The following is a 12,980-nucleotide window of genomic DNA, read 5'->3' on the forward strand; positions in this document are numbered from 1 at the left end:
CCACCAAATCTTCCGCCTGCGGCGGCGGCAGCACGACTCCTGCCAACAGCTCCTCGGGGCTTCTCCCATCAGCCAGCGGAACCGTCATGTCGTCCTCCACCCTTACCTTCTGGTCCATCAGAACCACCGCTTCCACCGCCATCTTGTTCCGCATCACCACCATCTCCACCGAAACCCACGATTATTCTCCCTTCATGGCCTCCTTCTCCCTCTGACTGCCCACCAGGCCAAAATTACAAGGTGCTTTTCGATCACGTCATAGACAAGGATCGGGACGGACAGCTGCGCATGTTGGCGGAGAAGTTGAGGCAATTAGGGATGGACCAGGGGGATGATCCGCGAGTGATGGGCAAGGGGAAGGGGAAGGAGGTGATTTTACGCTATAACGGGGAGGTCATCAATGGAGAACATCCAACAGTTCTCCGGGATCCGAGGAAGGCAAGGCTAAAGAAGCTACCGAGCATGCGAAGTCAGCGGATGGAGTTGGTTCCCGTTAAATACGAGGTGCGTTAAGGAGTTTTTTGACATGGGCGTAGCTCATCGTCTTATAGTACGATGAGCACTCGGTGGGGCCACCGCCTCCTGCTTCAGTATTGGTGATGAATCTATCCGTCCTAACCGCAATTCCCCATATGCGACATCATTTCTCTGCACATGGGAGCATCAAATCCCTTGAACTTCACTTGGACCATAAAGGTGGTCCGATGGGCATTGTGACCATCAGATACAACTCCCATGAGGAGGCTCGTGGATGTGTTGAGAAGGAACATGGTAGACCCTTGTCTGCAGCAGGTGCCGACTTCACCAAGGGCGTAGACGGGTCACAGCAGATGCTGGTAGTGTTTGACGGGGAAGGGAATGTCTCGAAGGCAGTACTGAAGGAGATCGAAGGCCGCAGGTTGAGAGAACTGGACGAGAAGCGGCGCAAGGGGAAGGAGGAGAAAGCAAGAGTTGCAAGGGCAGAGAAGATGAGGATGAATGGCCATATGGGGCCGGCTTCGCACAACTCGTGGAAGGCTAACCAACAAGGTGGATTGATGCGCCAACACCAACCAGGCGGCCCTCTACAACCCATCCCGGGCCTTCCAGACCCTCCATTTTGGCATACACCATCCGACGGTTCGCCCATGCCTCCGACTCACTTGAATGGCGTGCCGAGTGGCCCGAAGGGTTCTTCAGGACGCATGCGCAAAGCGCCCCAGGGACCAGGGCGAGGGCGACAGGGTCCCTCGACACGCCCATCTTTGCCCGTTCACTTCTCGATATCCACGCCCATGCGTCCCTGGGCGCGGCAGTCATCCGTGTACACTAATGATCGAGATGCTCCCTCGCCCTCCCTGCGCTCGCGCTCGCCTTCCCCTGTGTCGAAAAAGTCAGGACGATTGCTGCACGACATCCATGAGAAGAGCCACGAAGAGGTTGTGGAGGAGCTCGCTCGGAATGGTTTCGAGCATGTCACGATCGACGGACACGGCTCCCAGCTCGGCGGGGCTGTGCGAGAAGAGGACGTCCGACACTTCTTCGAAGGGTTCAAGATTGACAAGGTGAGCAGCGTGTTTGCCTCGCGGTGCCTACCTCACGGTGCTAGCCGAGGGCGCTTCTTTCCCGCGAATTAGCCGTGTGGCATGTGCTCTCGTATATATATGCTTGTATCAACCGACATAACTGATCCTCGTTTGATGCGCAGGTTCTTCGGGACAAATCCAACTGGTACGTTACGTTCGAGACAGGGGACTCCGCTCGTCGTGCGGCACTTGTCCTCAACTCCGGGGCGCGGACTTTAGGCCACCACTCGGTGAATGTCACTGTTCATCCGGCGCCAGCTTCTCCCTCTGCTCCTTCAAAAGCGCGTTGGAACGACGACGAGCTTGTTGAACAAGCTGAGAAGATCATATTGAAGGATCTGAGGGCTATGCTGGAGAAGGATGTTGTCGATAAAGTGGTGGCAAGTGGTATCAGGCACATGATCTTGGACGAGAAGACGAAAAGAGGACCTAAGGTCGCTCTTTTTCCAGACGGACATACAGTGGACCATGAGGGTACGGAGCCGAGACATTTCGGGGTGTCCGACCTGCGAGGGCTGTCGTTCCGCAAGCAGAAGAAGCGAGATCGCGAGGAGAATCAGACTCGTTTCGAATCTCTTATGCAGGAACACGAGGAACATCAAGAGCATCCGGGGCGGGATGAAGAGCGACCGGATGCACACGTTTCCGATAGGCCACACAAGAGACAAAAGAAAACAGTGCCAAAAACGGTCATCAATGAGGACATTGAATCGGAGGATGAGGCTGTGCCTCCTCAGCATCTTGCTCGTGAAGATATTGAGTCTGAGGATGAAGAGACACCTCGTGTTGCGCCATCCCCTCTATCCGTTCCTGGTTCTACGCCTGCTCCTGTTCCCTCTCCCTCTCCTGCGTCTGCTCCGATCGAGCCATCTCCTGTCCTGAACAATCTCCCAGTGAAGCGCGCGGCATCCATCGTTGAAACGGAGGAACGTGCTCAGAAGAAGACCAAGATGATGCGTCGCGATGGATCAGAGAAAATTGTTGCTCCGAAAAAGGCGAAGAAATCTGCAAAGAAGAAGCCGGCTCGAGCGACGAAGCCACCCGTGGTTGAAGAGGTCGTGCATGAAGTTCAGCTCGATGATTTCGACTTTGACATCCCTACCGTCACGCAAGTGCGTCTCACCCCAACGCCTCACTTTGATTCCTCAGCATCGCCCCCGTCATCTCCTGTTCGCAAGGTCAAGCAGCTTGTGCCGCCACCGCCACCACTTGACCCCATCAAGGCAGGCATTTGCGAAGACGACGAGGATCTTTACTTCGTGAAGGTAGCGTTGGCCCGTGACTTGTTCAACAAAGAGATCGAGACTACTCCAAGAGAGCCAACTCCTTCTCCGGACTCTCCGCTGGCGTTTCGTGTTCACATCACTGGCTCTGCTCGCACGGAGGGCTATTACTCCATCTCTCATGCGGAGAAGTCGGCGTATGTCACGCAGTATGCGTCGCGTGGGATGGCCAACAAATCAGAACCTGAGATCGAGCAACCACAACAAAATATCGAATCATCCAGGTCGAATCGCGCGAATGCACGACGGCGGGCTCAAGGCCTGGAGGAGATCAATCAGGTACAGCGTGCTCTGGCACTGTCGAAGGGAGAGTCGGCGGCGACTGAGCTCCTCAAATTCAATCAGCTGCAGACACGCAAGAAACACCTCCGATTCGCTCGTTCACCCATACACGACTGGGGCCTGTATGCCATGGAGAAGATTTCGCGTGGGGAGATGGTCATCGAATATGTCGGCGAAATCATCCGCGCCCAGGTGGCAGACAAGCGCGAGAAGGCATACGAACGACAAGGCATCGGTAGCAGCTATTTGTTCCGTATTGATGAAGACTTGGTCGTGGATGCTACGAAGAAGGGTAACCTTGGGTAATGTATTCTGTTCCCGTCTGTTTCAGCCTCGCGTCTGACAGACTTTTTTGCAGTCGCCTCATTAACCACTCGTGTGATCCCAACTGCACTGCGAAGATAATCACCATCAACGGCGAGAAGAAGATTGTGATTTATGCGAAGCAGGACATTGAGCTCGGAAGTGAGATAACTTATGGTGAGTGGCTGGATCATCCTGGCACCGGTCGCATCGTTCATGCTGATGACGCTTGCGACAGACTATCACTTTCCTATTGAACAGGATAAGATCCCTTGTCTATGTGGCTCTACAAAATGTCGTGGTTACCTCAACTAGACTTTACACCCTGCACCGGACCGTCCTCGTGCTCACCATACCCTGTTGTCGTTGCTGAGTTTCCCCCCCTCGCTCTCGAGTCTCACCGCACATCACCCGCATAGTCTGTATCTTATTATTTCTCGCATTTTCCGTTGTCCTGTCTCTTGTCGTAATCGCCCGGCATGCGAGGATTGCTGATTTGATGTAGCCGATATCCCTTATCCTTAAGTAATGAGGACGTCTCAGTTTGTCGAGGTACTTTGTATACAGATGCAGTCTCGCTCCTCAGTGGTATAACATAATTAGTGTTTTCAAGGTATCTACGCCTGTTTCCGCTGCAGTCCCTTTGGCAGCTCCTTTACCCATGGAAGGAAGTCGCGCCCTTGTATATACGGCCGCAATACCTCTGGAATGACCAAGCCCTGTGATAAGTGCAGCATGAGTACCAAAGTTGTGACGCGCTGTGAGAGAACAACATACATCCGGCGTCTGGTAGTTCTCGACAAGGCAGCAAAGAGCGCGCTCGGTGGCACAGAGCGTGCCATTCAGCATGTGCACATAAACTTTGCGCGTCTGGTCCTTGGTCTTCAGACCACAGCGCACTTCAAGCTTTCGGCTCTCTGATCAAAGAGCATTGAGCCATATACTGCGCTTCCAAGTGATTTTCCCACTCACGATAGTCTGTGCAATTTGAGCATGACACGAGCTCCTTATATGCGCCTTGGAAGGGGAACCATGCTTCCAAATCATATTTCTGCGAGGCAGCAAGGTTCAACGCGCCAGAAACTATCGCGACAACGCGATATGGGATGCTTAGGCTCTGGTAAAACGCCTCGGAGTTGGCGATCATCTTGTCGAACATCTCCCAGCTCTTCTCGGGCTCGGTCAGGCAGAATTGCTCGACCTTCTCGAACTGGTGCACACGGAAGATGCCCCACATGTCGCGCCCAGCGGAGCCCGCCTCCTTGCGGAAGCACGTCGAATAGCCTGCGTAGCGGATCGGGAGCTGTGTCTCGGGCGAGTCGAACCACTCCTCCGAGTGAAATGCTGATATAGGCTGCTCAGAGGTCGCGATCAGGTACTTCTCGTCGTCGTCGGCAATTACCTGGGGATGGAGTGAGTAGGTAATCCGCGTTGTATCGAGCGCAGATCGCGCACCTTGTACAACTCCTCGTCGAATTGGTCAAGCTGGGCGGTCTTGGCCATGATATCCTTGTTCATCATGAATGGCGGCTGGATCTTCTTGTAGCCTCGCTTGCGCAGGAAGTCAAGACCGTAAGAGATAAGCGCCTGGTTAAGGTCGATGCCGTCGTTCGTCAAATAGTAGCCTCGGTGGCCGCTGGTTTTGGCCCCTGAAATTCGTGTCAATTATAAACGATGAATGGTACTATGTCTGGAGACGTGCCTCGCTCAAGGTCTATCGCATCTAATCGGAGCAGCACTTCGTGATGGGGCATGATGTTGGTCTTTTTCTGCACCTCAGCACCCTCGCCATCCGGGTGCCATTTTCGGACCGTCCTGTTGTCGTCCTACTATCGCGATTCAGTAAACGGGGGGTGCAGAAAGCAAAATATGCATACCTCATTCATGCTGACTGGGACGTCCTTGCCCACGATGTTTCCGACAGTGGAGGCCTTCTGTCGCATTTTCTGCTCAAACTCCTTGGATTGCACCCGCTTAGCGACGACTTGCGCATCGAGCTCTTTCTTTTTGTTTACAAGCTCGTCCGCATTCTCCTTCGCCTGTCCTTCGTGATTAGAGTGATGGTAACAGATCCTGTTGAGATCAATATACCTTCTTTTTTGCAGCAATCTCCTTCTGTATCGCATTGATTTGCTTGCTCAGATTTGCGGTCTCAAAGTCCACTGCACAGCGTAAGCCTCACGGACTTGTGCTTGTGTGCAGAGGACGTACTCTTCACCCAATCTACGTACATCTGAATGACCTCGTCGACGATCTCGACGGGGAGACCGCGCTTTCGCTGCGATTCACGGATTTCTTCGGCATTGCCGCCCTTGTTGTCGAGAAAATGTAGGACGTCTAAGGTCATGATTGCGAGCTGTTCTCGGATCGCGTAAAGTTTGCAAAGAGTAAGGGATAAGCGGCGATAAAGGGAAGAGATCGAAAGTACACGCGAGTCATTTGAATCGATTTCGGTTTACTGAAAGGATCTAATCTAATCTAAGTGCATATGAGCGCTTAGATGTCTGGTATATCTAAGTACCTGAGTTTTGATGGACAACACATGCTCTACTTCACGCAAACCTGTCGCATAGTCCTTTCGTTATAAAAAAACCAAGTATGCTTGGCCTCAATATCCACCAAATCGTGTTGAAGAACAGCAGCTGGAGATGAAAGCGCTGCAGGCCGTAGCGCCACCGGAAAAGGCGTAACCAAACAGACACAAACAGCGCGTTGCTAAGCTAAGGATAGACGCGAGCCACTCGTATCTTGAGGGTTGTACCCAGCTGCCGCATTGACTGTGAAGCCACTCCTCCAATTCCACCATGTACAAGCTCTTGCGCCGTATCTCGAGGTCATTTTTTCCTTCGCACGACCTGCCATCGAACGAAGATGGTGAGTGTCTCGTTCTCCGTCTAGCAAACACGCGACTGACGCGTGTCTGATGGCAGCTACGTCGACTGCTCCCCAGATCGGCCAGAAACGGCGCCATAGTTCAGAGGAGTCTGGTGTAGAGCCACCGTCTCCTGTCAAAAAGCAGAGACCAGAGACGCCTGAGCAGTCCGAGGAACAATCACCAGTGCATGAGGGAAATGCCACGGGGGAAGTCGAGCAAGTCACTGAAGGCGTGACGGAGATCGAGCTCGAGGATAAGATACCTACGGAGCCATCAAGCACAGCAGAAGATGCCGCTACAGTTCCCTTACCTGACTCTCCGATCACCGACATGAATGACGAGACTGCGAGCACAGTGGAGAATGAACCGACAACAGCTCATTTCGAGCAAGCATCATCTCCAGAGCCACCCACGGCCACAGAGACATCTTCGAGTACGAAGGAAGAAGTAACAGTTCAGACGGTAAAGGATGACGCAGCGAAAACCGAACCTACCAGGGAAGTTGAGATACGGGAGATAGCGCAGGAGGAGGTGAACGCGCTGGATGAGGATGAAAACGGTGACGATGAAATTCCTGGTCTTACGGCAGGCGCAGCGTTCGCGTTATCACATTCTTCGAACGTCGTCGACCCACTATTACACGAAGCAGCCAGATCGGAAACGATGGAGGTTGCCCCGAAGGACGCTGTCATGGCCTGACTTATGATTCAGAACATATTCATCCATCTCCATTGCATATACAGGATGCCTTCTGGCGGCGATCTATTGCTATCTAAATCCCTACGCAAGCTAATTCACACCACATTTACTTTGCTGTACTAGTTTTCATGAGCGGTCACTTCTTTATACACCCACGTCATTCAAGATGCACACAGCCAGTTACGACGACACCCATCGCACACTCGCCCGCCTGATCTTCAAACGACTATCTTTTAGACGTATTTGACCACGACCTCGGACGAACTGATAGACACGGAGGTTAGGACCTCGCCATTCTGTTCGATGTCGATGATTGAGGCCGAGCCGGGACCGATGCTGCCAGAAGACGTCGTGGCTGTGGCGCTGGTGAAGGTGACGGTGCCAAAGTCGGCGAAGTTGACCAGCGAGCTACCTTCTTCGAAGTCTTCGACAATCCACTCAGCGTTCTCCTCGCAAAGCGAGTACGAGGAGGTGATTGACTTGGTCACCGTCTTGCCCGTCGACACGTTCTCGATGACGGCCGTGCCTGCCGTCTCGCTCGACGCGGTAACCGTCACCTTGATCTCGTCGCCCGCGCTGATGCTGATGCCAGAGAAATCGTAGGCGTAGTCGGGATACCACTCATACCAGGCTGGTCAACAACCAGACAGTGTGAGATCGTGCACGATTGTACTGACATTTGCAAACATACCGTCATAGGAAACCTCGCCGTTGGAAATAGTGAAGTCGACACCAGTCTGGAGAATCGCGTTTTCGCAGGTGTCGCCGTCGATGCCGACCCAGGCAGACGCAGCATACGTGCCGGAGCCGCCATTGGGCGCCGAGGGAGTGGGGACGGTGAATGTGCCGGTGACCGCCTTGAAGTAGCCCTGCAAGAAAAGTTCAGTAAGCATTCTTGTCTCTTGTCCACAGACTGGCGAACGAACCGAAGACTCAGCATACACAGCGCCGGCCCAGTTGGAACTGTACTCTACGTTGGAGACGTTGCCGTTGACCGGGTTCTCGACGACCTGCTTCGGGTGCGACAGATGCGAGCCCTCCGCGCGGCGCGCCACCCGGCCAGCGAGGCCGGTGCCCCGAGGGGCGGCCAGGACGGCAGTGGCGAAAACGACGTAGCTGAGGAGTGTAGCAGCGAACATGGTGGAGGAAACCGTGGCTCGAGAGGGTTATGTGGACCTGAGGACCTGGCTATCTCGATGGACCCATCGACGCTTTTATAGTCGCGCAGAATCGCCCAGCGATGCTCAAGGCAGTCCATCATGCTGTGTCGCCATATGCCTCTCGCCTTCCCAAGAGCTCGGCAACATCTACGCGAAGGTTCGCGATATGGTCCTGTTTGTGATTGATGCCCCGGATGACAGATGACCGTCGCGCACGGGGCACGAGATTGAATTCATCAGAGTGCCCGAAAGGGTGTTCATGCGGTTGACGGTGGCCAGCATGTGGGTGTTTGAGGCCAAGAACCCGGCCGGATCGAATACCCTGTTTACTACGCATGCAGCACACACTCGGCATACGAATCTCGGCCCACTGCATACGAGACGACGTGGTCGAGCCTGATCGTATCGAACGGACAAAGCAGCAATCAACACCGAATCGCATGTAACCACAATGTTCTCTAGCAACGATCGGTGAGCATAGCCCAGTAGACTTTGCATCAAAGGACGACTGACAACAACAAACACATCGGGAGTTTTGTCATTTAATCTGGGAGAAAAGTACAGACAAAATTTGAATTGACCAATGAGATTCGCTACAATAGTACTTTTGTCCCGGATTAAATGACAAAACTCCCGATGTGAAAGGTCATGTCTCGTATGTGGAGGTTACTTAACTCCACGGTCTTCGACGTACGTCTACCCAGCTTTGTGGTCATGATCCTGGTCCATCGGAGTTTCGGAAGTTAGCACCTTTCATCCGAGGCTCGGATAACAGGAGACAGATGGGCGCATGTGCAACATCTTCGTGCATGACAGCTACACACGGTCTGCGGTGGTGGCATCGCACGTGGTGACATGAGAGAGGCATATCATTGAACTTCTGAACTTCTGATATTCTGTTAAGAAACGACATCGCATAAGCATACCAGCCAAGACAGCAGCCTTGAGCATGCAAGAGGTGTGATATTACTCGTCGAATCGACACGCTCCTTGTGCGTATTGCAGCTATTCTGCTCCTGCGAGCGTCGTGGAAACTTTCCCAACCATGCTACGCGGAAGATGTGTTCACATGAGAGGTACGGCAGGGCTCCCTTTCAAGTTGGAAGATAGGCCATACCATTTGCGATCCTCGACCCGCTCGAGGCATCTATAAGTCCAGAACAATATTCGTCGGTGGGAAATCATCCCGGCTTTTTCGCTTGCGAAGCCGTCGCCGCGCGAGTCCGTTGACAGATTGGTTCAGCTGATATTGATTCTAAACGCCTCGACGGTCTCTCCAGATTCCAGAAACTGTCGAGGAACCTCAAGCGGATGAGCGAACTTGAACCCGAGGGAATTGCACATGCACACGGCTCCTCTTCGATGATAGGATGTGCGGGTGCCTCGCTGCAGTATTTGACATTGAGCGCATGGGAGATCCGCTGTGTGCATCACTGTTACAAACACATTACCTGAACGGTGCCGGCGACAGGGATCCGGTCTTAGACGATATCGTTCTAGACCTGAACCACAACGATGATGCGACCGGCCAGCGACCTATCCGTTCCCTGAGGGGGAGTAAGCGAGATGCGCATGGTGCAGTACGAAGCCAAGAGCGATCCGCATGGCAGCAATTTCGAGGTGGCATTGCCGCAATAGGGCAGATGCTGCCCTGCCAATCCCATTTTTTTGCGGAGGACCGTGCAGGCTCTTCGCGCACCCTCGCGCACCACGTTATCATACGCCAAGTCGTCGATGTGGCCGCCCATCCATGTGGAACACGTTTGCAGGCTGCACGAGATAATGCTTGCTGCATATGGGAACCCTTGTGCCGGATCGCGGCTATTTCACCTCCTAGAACTTGTATATAAAACAGTTCGTTCGATAGAACGTAGACGTAATGGGTCAGAAATAATGTAGCCCATGCGTGAATTGTCTTGGTAGTGCCTCCTCAAGGTATTTTTGCACCTCATCAAAAGCCGAGGCCATGCCATAAGGGAAAAGACGGTACTTCGCCACCGTGTGCGCATGGGTCCTTTGCTGATCTGCATCGGACACGATTCGCACTCGACATCGGGATTCGCAAAAAAGCTGCAGTTCTCGATACTGAACCCAGCTGTTTATAGGCATAGTCCGAACGGCGCTAGTCCAAGATGTAACAAGAGTATCACAGGTACTCAAAGTGGGTGACAAGCGGGAGCATAAGTGCAGGATATGGAGTCGATCAGCGGTGCAGTGACAGCGGGAACCATATTCATCAATATTCAGTCGTTGACAGTCGAAACCGACAGCGGCTCTATAAGGGCAGTGCTCGCTATATAGAGCACAGCACCTGTTCGCAGGGCAGTAAATTGGATTTATCGTCATGTATCAAGCCGCAATTGCACAGGTTCAGTGGTAGCCACATTGACCGAGTAGCTGGATGCAAGCACTATTCCAGATGGATGGCAACTTTCGCTTCTATTTGCAGCCTTGAAGTAACCAGGCGAACCTCGCGGTTTGTCTCGATCCAGCGCCACGAACCACGGTTTGTTGAGAGTCCATATAAGCGTGCCAGTACATCATACAGTTCCTATGCAGCGAGGTCGTAACGTTTGCTGTCAAGGCGCGATGAGTGGCGAATGGACAAGTCATGGCCCGATGTGGATTTAAAGGACCTTTCGGGCGCGGAGATTGCCGTGCGTTCAATCAGTCACGTGTAATCTCGGTACTAGACGCGCGCGTCGCGTACTACTTGTTTGGTTTGTTTCAAGTTTGTTCCCTTCGAGCACCTTGCACGGTCCGACAGCATGGGGATCTCCAGCTATGATGCCCTAATGTCTCATGTTATGACGCTGCTGTCGACCTTTCCGCCAAATTTTATCTATCTCTACGACGCTGAAAATCCGAGACTTGTTTCATCTGGTTTGCGCTCCGTTTTGGAACAGTCTTCGGGTTCTCATCTATCTTACGCGTTTGTGGACGCTATATCGTGCTTTACACAGCGTCTTATGTATGACACTGCTCTCAACCAGCTTGCACGCTGGCAACCAACATGGGAGGACGGCTGTGAGAATTGGCCAGGATCGAGCACAGAGGGACGACGATGGAATGAAAGCTTTGACACTTTTGTGCACGGTTTGAAGTCAGTCGCAGCTCAAATTACGGTAGAAGCCATGGATCCTGCAGCGAGTAAGAAAAGTAAGGGCAAAGCGAAGGCAGCAGAAGCCGGAGGGGAAGAGACATGCAGACTGGTGCTGGTCGTCGAGCGTGCTGAGCGGCTGAGAGAGACACTGCCGGACCTTGTCGTCCCGTTAACCCGTCTTGCTGAAATGGTGCGTCTCCGTAATTCTTTGCTGGATGGCCTTCCTTCCAACCTCCGTCCTTAGTCCCAGCTGGACATCATTACAATCTTCATTTCTGATACACGGTGGGAAGACATCCGTCCGCCGCTGGGTGCGTCCCCAGAACCATACTACATAGATGCTCCGACAACTTCTCAAAAAGGTATGTTCCACACAGCTTCCTTCAGGTGGCCCTACTACTTACCTGAAGGTCGACTTGACAGCCACCCTTGAAATGCTCACCTCAATGTATCCCCCTCCTGACGCCGAACGCGATCCGAGCATCGATCCGCGGACATACCACCCTTCCCTCCGGCCGCTCTATGAACGGTTTCTATCAACACTCTATGGCTCCTGTGGTACGTTCATCAGCGACCCGTACGAACTTGCATATATCGCGGCAGCAACCTGGCCAGGATTCGTGCAGCCTCTCATCGACGACCACACGCGACGCCTGGAGATTTATCATGCCCAAAAGGGCGAGGAAGTCGTCTCAGACAGCGAGTACAGCGACGTCAATAGCGACGCAATGCCTGAGCTCGCCCCCGCGTCGCCGGCGGACGTGTGCCATGATCTCGCCACACCCTATAAGCTCGTATTTCGCGCCGCAATGGACGCGCTTTATCCGCGCATAACGAATGCCACCGACTGGGTGCGGCATTCTGCGCCGAGCGAGTATGATGCGCGGAGCATGAAGACGCTACCGCGGCTGGCAAAGTTCATCCTCGTCGCGGCGTTCCTCGCGAGCACCAACCCGCCGAAGAGCGACATGCGGATGTTTGGCCGCGGTCCCGACGAGCGCTTGAAGCGGCGGCGCAGGAAAGGTGGCAGTCCCCGCAAACCGAAGGCGGGCGTTGCTAGTGTCGCTGACAAGGTGCGTGTCATTAGCTTAGTTTTTCGAGTCCTGTGCTGATGCGTGTGGGGGATTGTAGATACCACAGCGACTTCTTGGGCCAACATCGTTCACCCTCGACAGGCTGCTAGCAATCCTAGGCGTCCTGCTTGAGGAAAACGATGCAGACGTACGTCCGCCTGCTCCGCAATACACGTTTCCTGGAGAATATACCGACATGGAGATCTCCCGCGTGGCTATCTATGCTCAGGTCAGTTCTTTATTTTCTCTATCATGTCATTTTGCTTATTCAAATGACGTTCAGATCATGGAGCTTGCCTCCATGCACCTGCTAGTTCGCACTTCGCCTCCAGAGAAGCTCGACACGCCTCCATCTTTCAAGTGCGGGATCTCACTTGAAATTGCACTTCTGCTTGCGAGAGATGTGGGAGTGCTTTTGAATGATCTCATGTGGGAACCTATGTAGGTGTCGCGTCGCGATATATCGAGGTTAATGACCGTCGTTAGACAATACTTGAAACACAATATTCAACAATAGTCATAGAAGTTTACATTGTAGTGGTGGTGATGTCGAGTTTCATAACAGCTCATTCGAATGCTTGTTTGGTCATCATCTGTACTACAGTTTGGTCGATTCAATATTCCTGCCGCTGTGTCC

The 12,980-nt window shown here is 53.2% G+C and overlaps 7 protein-coding genes across 7 annotated transcripts; 3 read left to right on the forward strand and 4 right to left on the reverse strand.

Moving 5' to 3' along the window:
* Window positions 1-318: 318 nt before the first annotated feature.
* On the forward strand, window positions 319-3,748 carry LAESUDRAFT_697684 (uncharacterized protein; the record flags this gene model as incomplete). Its single annotated transcript, XM_040906318.1, has 6 exons — window positions 319-504; window positions 552-1,544; window positions 1,688-2,371; window positions 2,504-3,432; window positions 3,489-3,610; window positions 3,672-3,748. The coding sequence occupies 6 exons, from the start codon at window positions 319-321 to the stop codon at window positions 3,746-3,748; spliced, it is 2,991 nt and encodes a 996-aa protein (XP_040765915.1).
* A 302-nt stretch (window positions 3,749-4,050) lies between these two features.
* On the reverse strand, window positions 4,051-5,780 carry LAESUDRAFT_736078 (serine-tRNA ligase; the record flags this gene model as incomplete). The annotated part of the gene is made up of 8 exons (XM_040910660.1): window positions 4,051-4,152; window positions 4,211-4,350; window positions 4,406-4,835; window positions 4,889-5,082; window positions 5,136-5,259; window positions 5,311-5,472; window positions 5,525-5,595; window positions 5,645-5,780. The coding sequence occupies 8 exons, from the start codon at window positions 5,778-5,780 to the stop codon at window positions 4,051-4,053; spliced, it is 1,359 nt and encodes a 452-aa protein (XP_040765916.1).
* A 410-nt stretch (window positions 5,781-6,190) lies between these two features.
* Window positions 6,191-7,282, forward strand: LAESUDRAFT_724186 (uncharacterized protein). Its single transcript, XM_040908558.1, has 2 exons — window positions 6,191-6,307; window positions 6,364-7,282. Exons 1-2 carry the CDS (start codon window positions 6,238-6,240, stop codon window positions 7,005-7,007), a joined length of 714 nt encoding a protein of 237 aa, XP_040765917.1. The 5' UTR covers window positions 6,191-6,237; the 3' UTR covers window positions 7,008-7,282.
* LAESUDRAFT_649938 (uncharacterized protein) lies at window positions 7,241-8,146 on the reverse strand (the record flags this gene model as incomplete). The annotated part of the gene is made up of 3 exons (XM_040904208.1): window positions 7,241-7,638; window positions 7,699-7,876; window positions 7,934-8,146. 3 exons carry the CDS (start codon window positions 8,144-8,146, stop codon window positions 7,241-7,243), a joined length of 789 nt encoding a protein of 262 aa, XP_040765918.1.
* A 542-nt stretch (window positions 8,147-8,688) lies between these two features.
* On the reverse strand, window positions 8,689-9,378 carry LAESUDRAFT_724189 (uncharacterized protein). Its single transcript, XM_040908559.1, has 2 exons — window positions 9,285-9,378; window positions 8,689-9,215 (listed from the first exon to the last, which is right to left on the reverse strand). Exons 1-2 carry the CDS (start codon window positions 9,312-9,314, stop codon window positions 8,880-8,882), a joined length of 366 nt encoding a protein of 121 aa, XP_040765919.1. The 5' UTR covers window positions 9,315-9,378; the 3' UTR covers window positions 8,689-8,879.
* Window positions 9,379-9,693: 315 nt separating this feature from the next.
* Window positions 9,694-10,542, reverse strand: LAESUDRAFT_724191 (uncharacterized protein). The gene has a single exon (XM_040908560.1). The coding sequence runs from the start codon at window positions 10,511-10,513 to the stop codon at window positions 10,052-10,054; it is 462 nt and encodes a 153-aa protein (XP_040765920.1). The 5' UTR covers window positions 10,514-10,542; the 3' UTR covers window positions 9,694-10,051.
* A 408-nt stretch (window positions 10,543-10,950) lies between these two features.
* Window positions 10,951-12,972, forward strand: LAESUDRAFT_676836 (uncharacterized protein). Its single transcript, XM_040905640.1, has 6 exons — window positions 10,951-11,317; window positions 11,366-11,460; window positions 11,515-11,632; window positions 11,658-12,331; window positions 12,402-12,572; window positions 12,627-12,972. The coding sequence occupies exons 1-6, from the start codon at window positions 10,963-10,965 to the stop codon at window positions 12,786-12,788; spliced, it is 1,575 nt and encodes a 524-aa protein (XP_040765921.1). The 5' UTR covers window positions 10,951-10,962; the 3' UTR covers window positions 12,789-12,972.
* The last annotated feature ends 8 nt before the right edge of the window (window positions 12,973-12,980 follow it).

The sequence above is a fragment of the Laetiporus sulphureus genome (assembly GCF_001632365.1).
Source record: "Laetiporus sulphureus 93-53 unplaced genomic scaffold LAESUscaffold_12, whole genome shotgun sequence".
Lineage (NCBI taxonomy): Eukaryota > Fungi > Basidiomycota > Agaricomycetes > Polyporales > Laetiporaceae > Laetiporus > Laetiporus sulphureus.

Bases quoted from the DNA above. Each gene is read 5' to 3' on its own strand.
- LAESUDRAFT_676836 (XM_040905640.1), top strand. From the start codon at position 10,963: ATGTCTCATGTTATGACGCTGCTGTCGACCTTTCCGCCAAATTTTATC. The intron at 11,633-11,657 runs GTATGTTCCACA...AGCTTCCTTCAG, and splicing joins TCCGACAACTTCTCAAAAAG to GTGGCCCTACTACTTACCTG. The intron at 12,332-12,401 runs GTCGCTGACAAG...GGGGGATTGTAG, and splicing joins CGAAGGCGGGCGTTGCTAGT to ATACCACAGCGACTTCTTGG.
- LAESUDRAFT_724189 (XM_040908559.1), bottom strand. From the start codon at position 9,314: ATGCCTCGAGCGGGTCGAGGATCGCAAATG. The intron at 9,216-9,284 runs GTATGGCCTATC...TCTTCCGCGTAG, and splicing joins CGGGTCGAGGATCGCAAATG to CATGGTTGGGAAAGTTTCCA.
- LAESUDRAFT_724191 (XM_040908560.1), bottom strand. From the start codon at position 10,513: ATGACGATAAATCCAATTTACTGCCCTGCGAACAGGTGCTGTGCTCTA.
- LAESUDRAFT_724186 (XM_040908558.1), top strand. From the start codon at position 6,238: ATGTACAAGCTCTTGCGCCGTATCTCGAGGTCATTTTTTCCTTCGCAC. The intron at 6,308-6,363 runs GTGAGTGTCTCG...GTCTGATGGCAG, and splicing joins CCTGCCATCGAACGAAGATG to CTACGTCGACTGCTCCCCAG.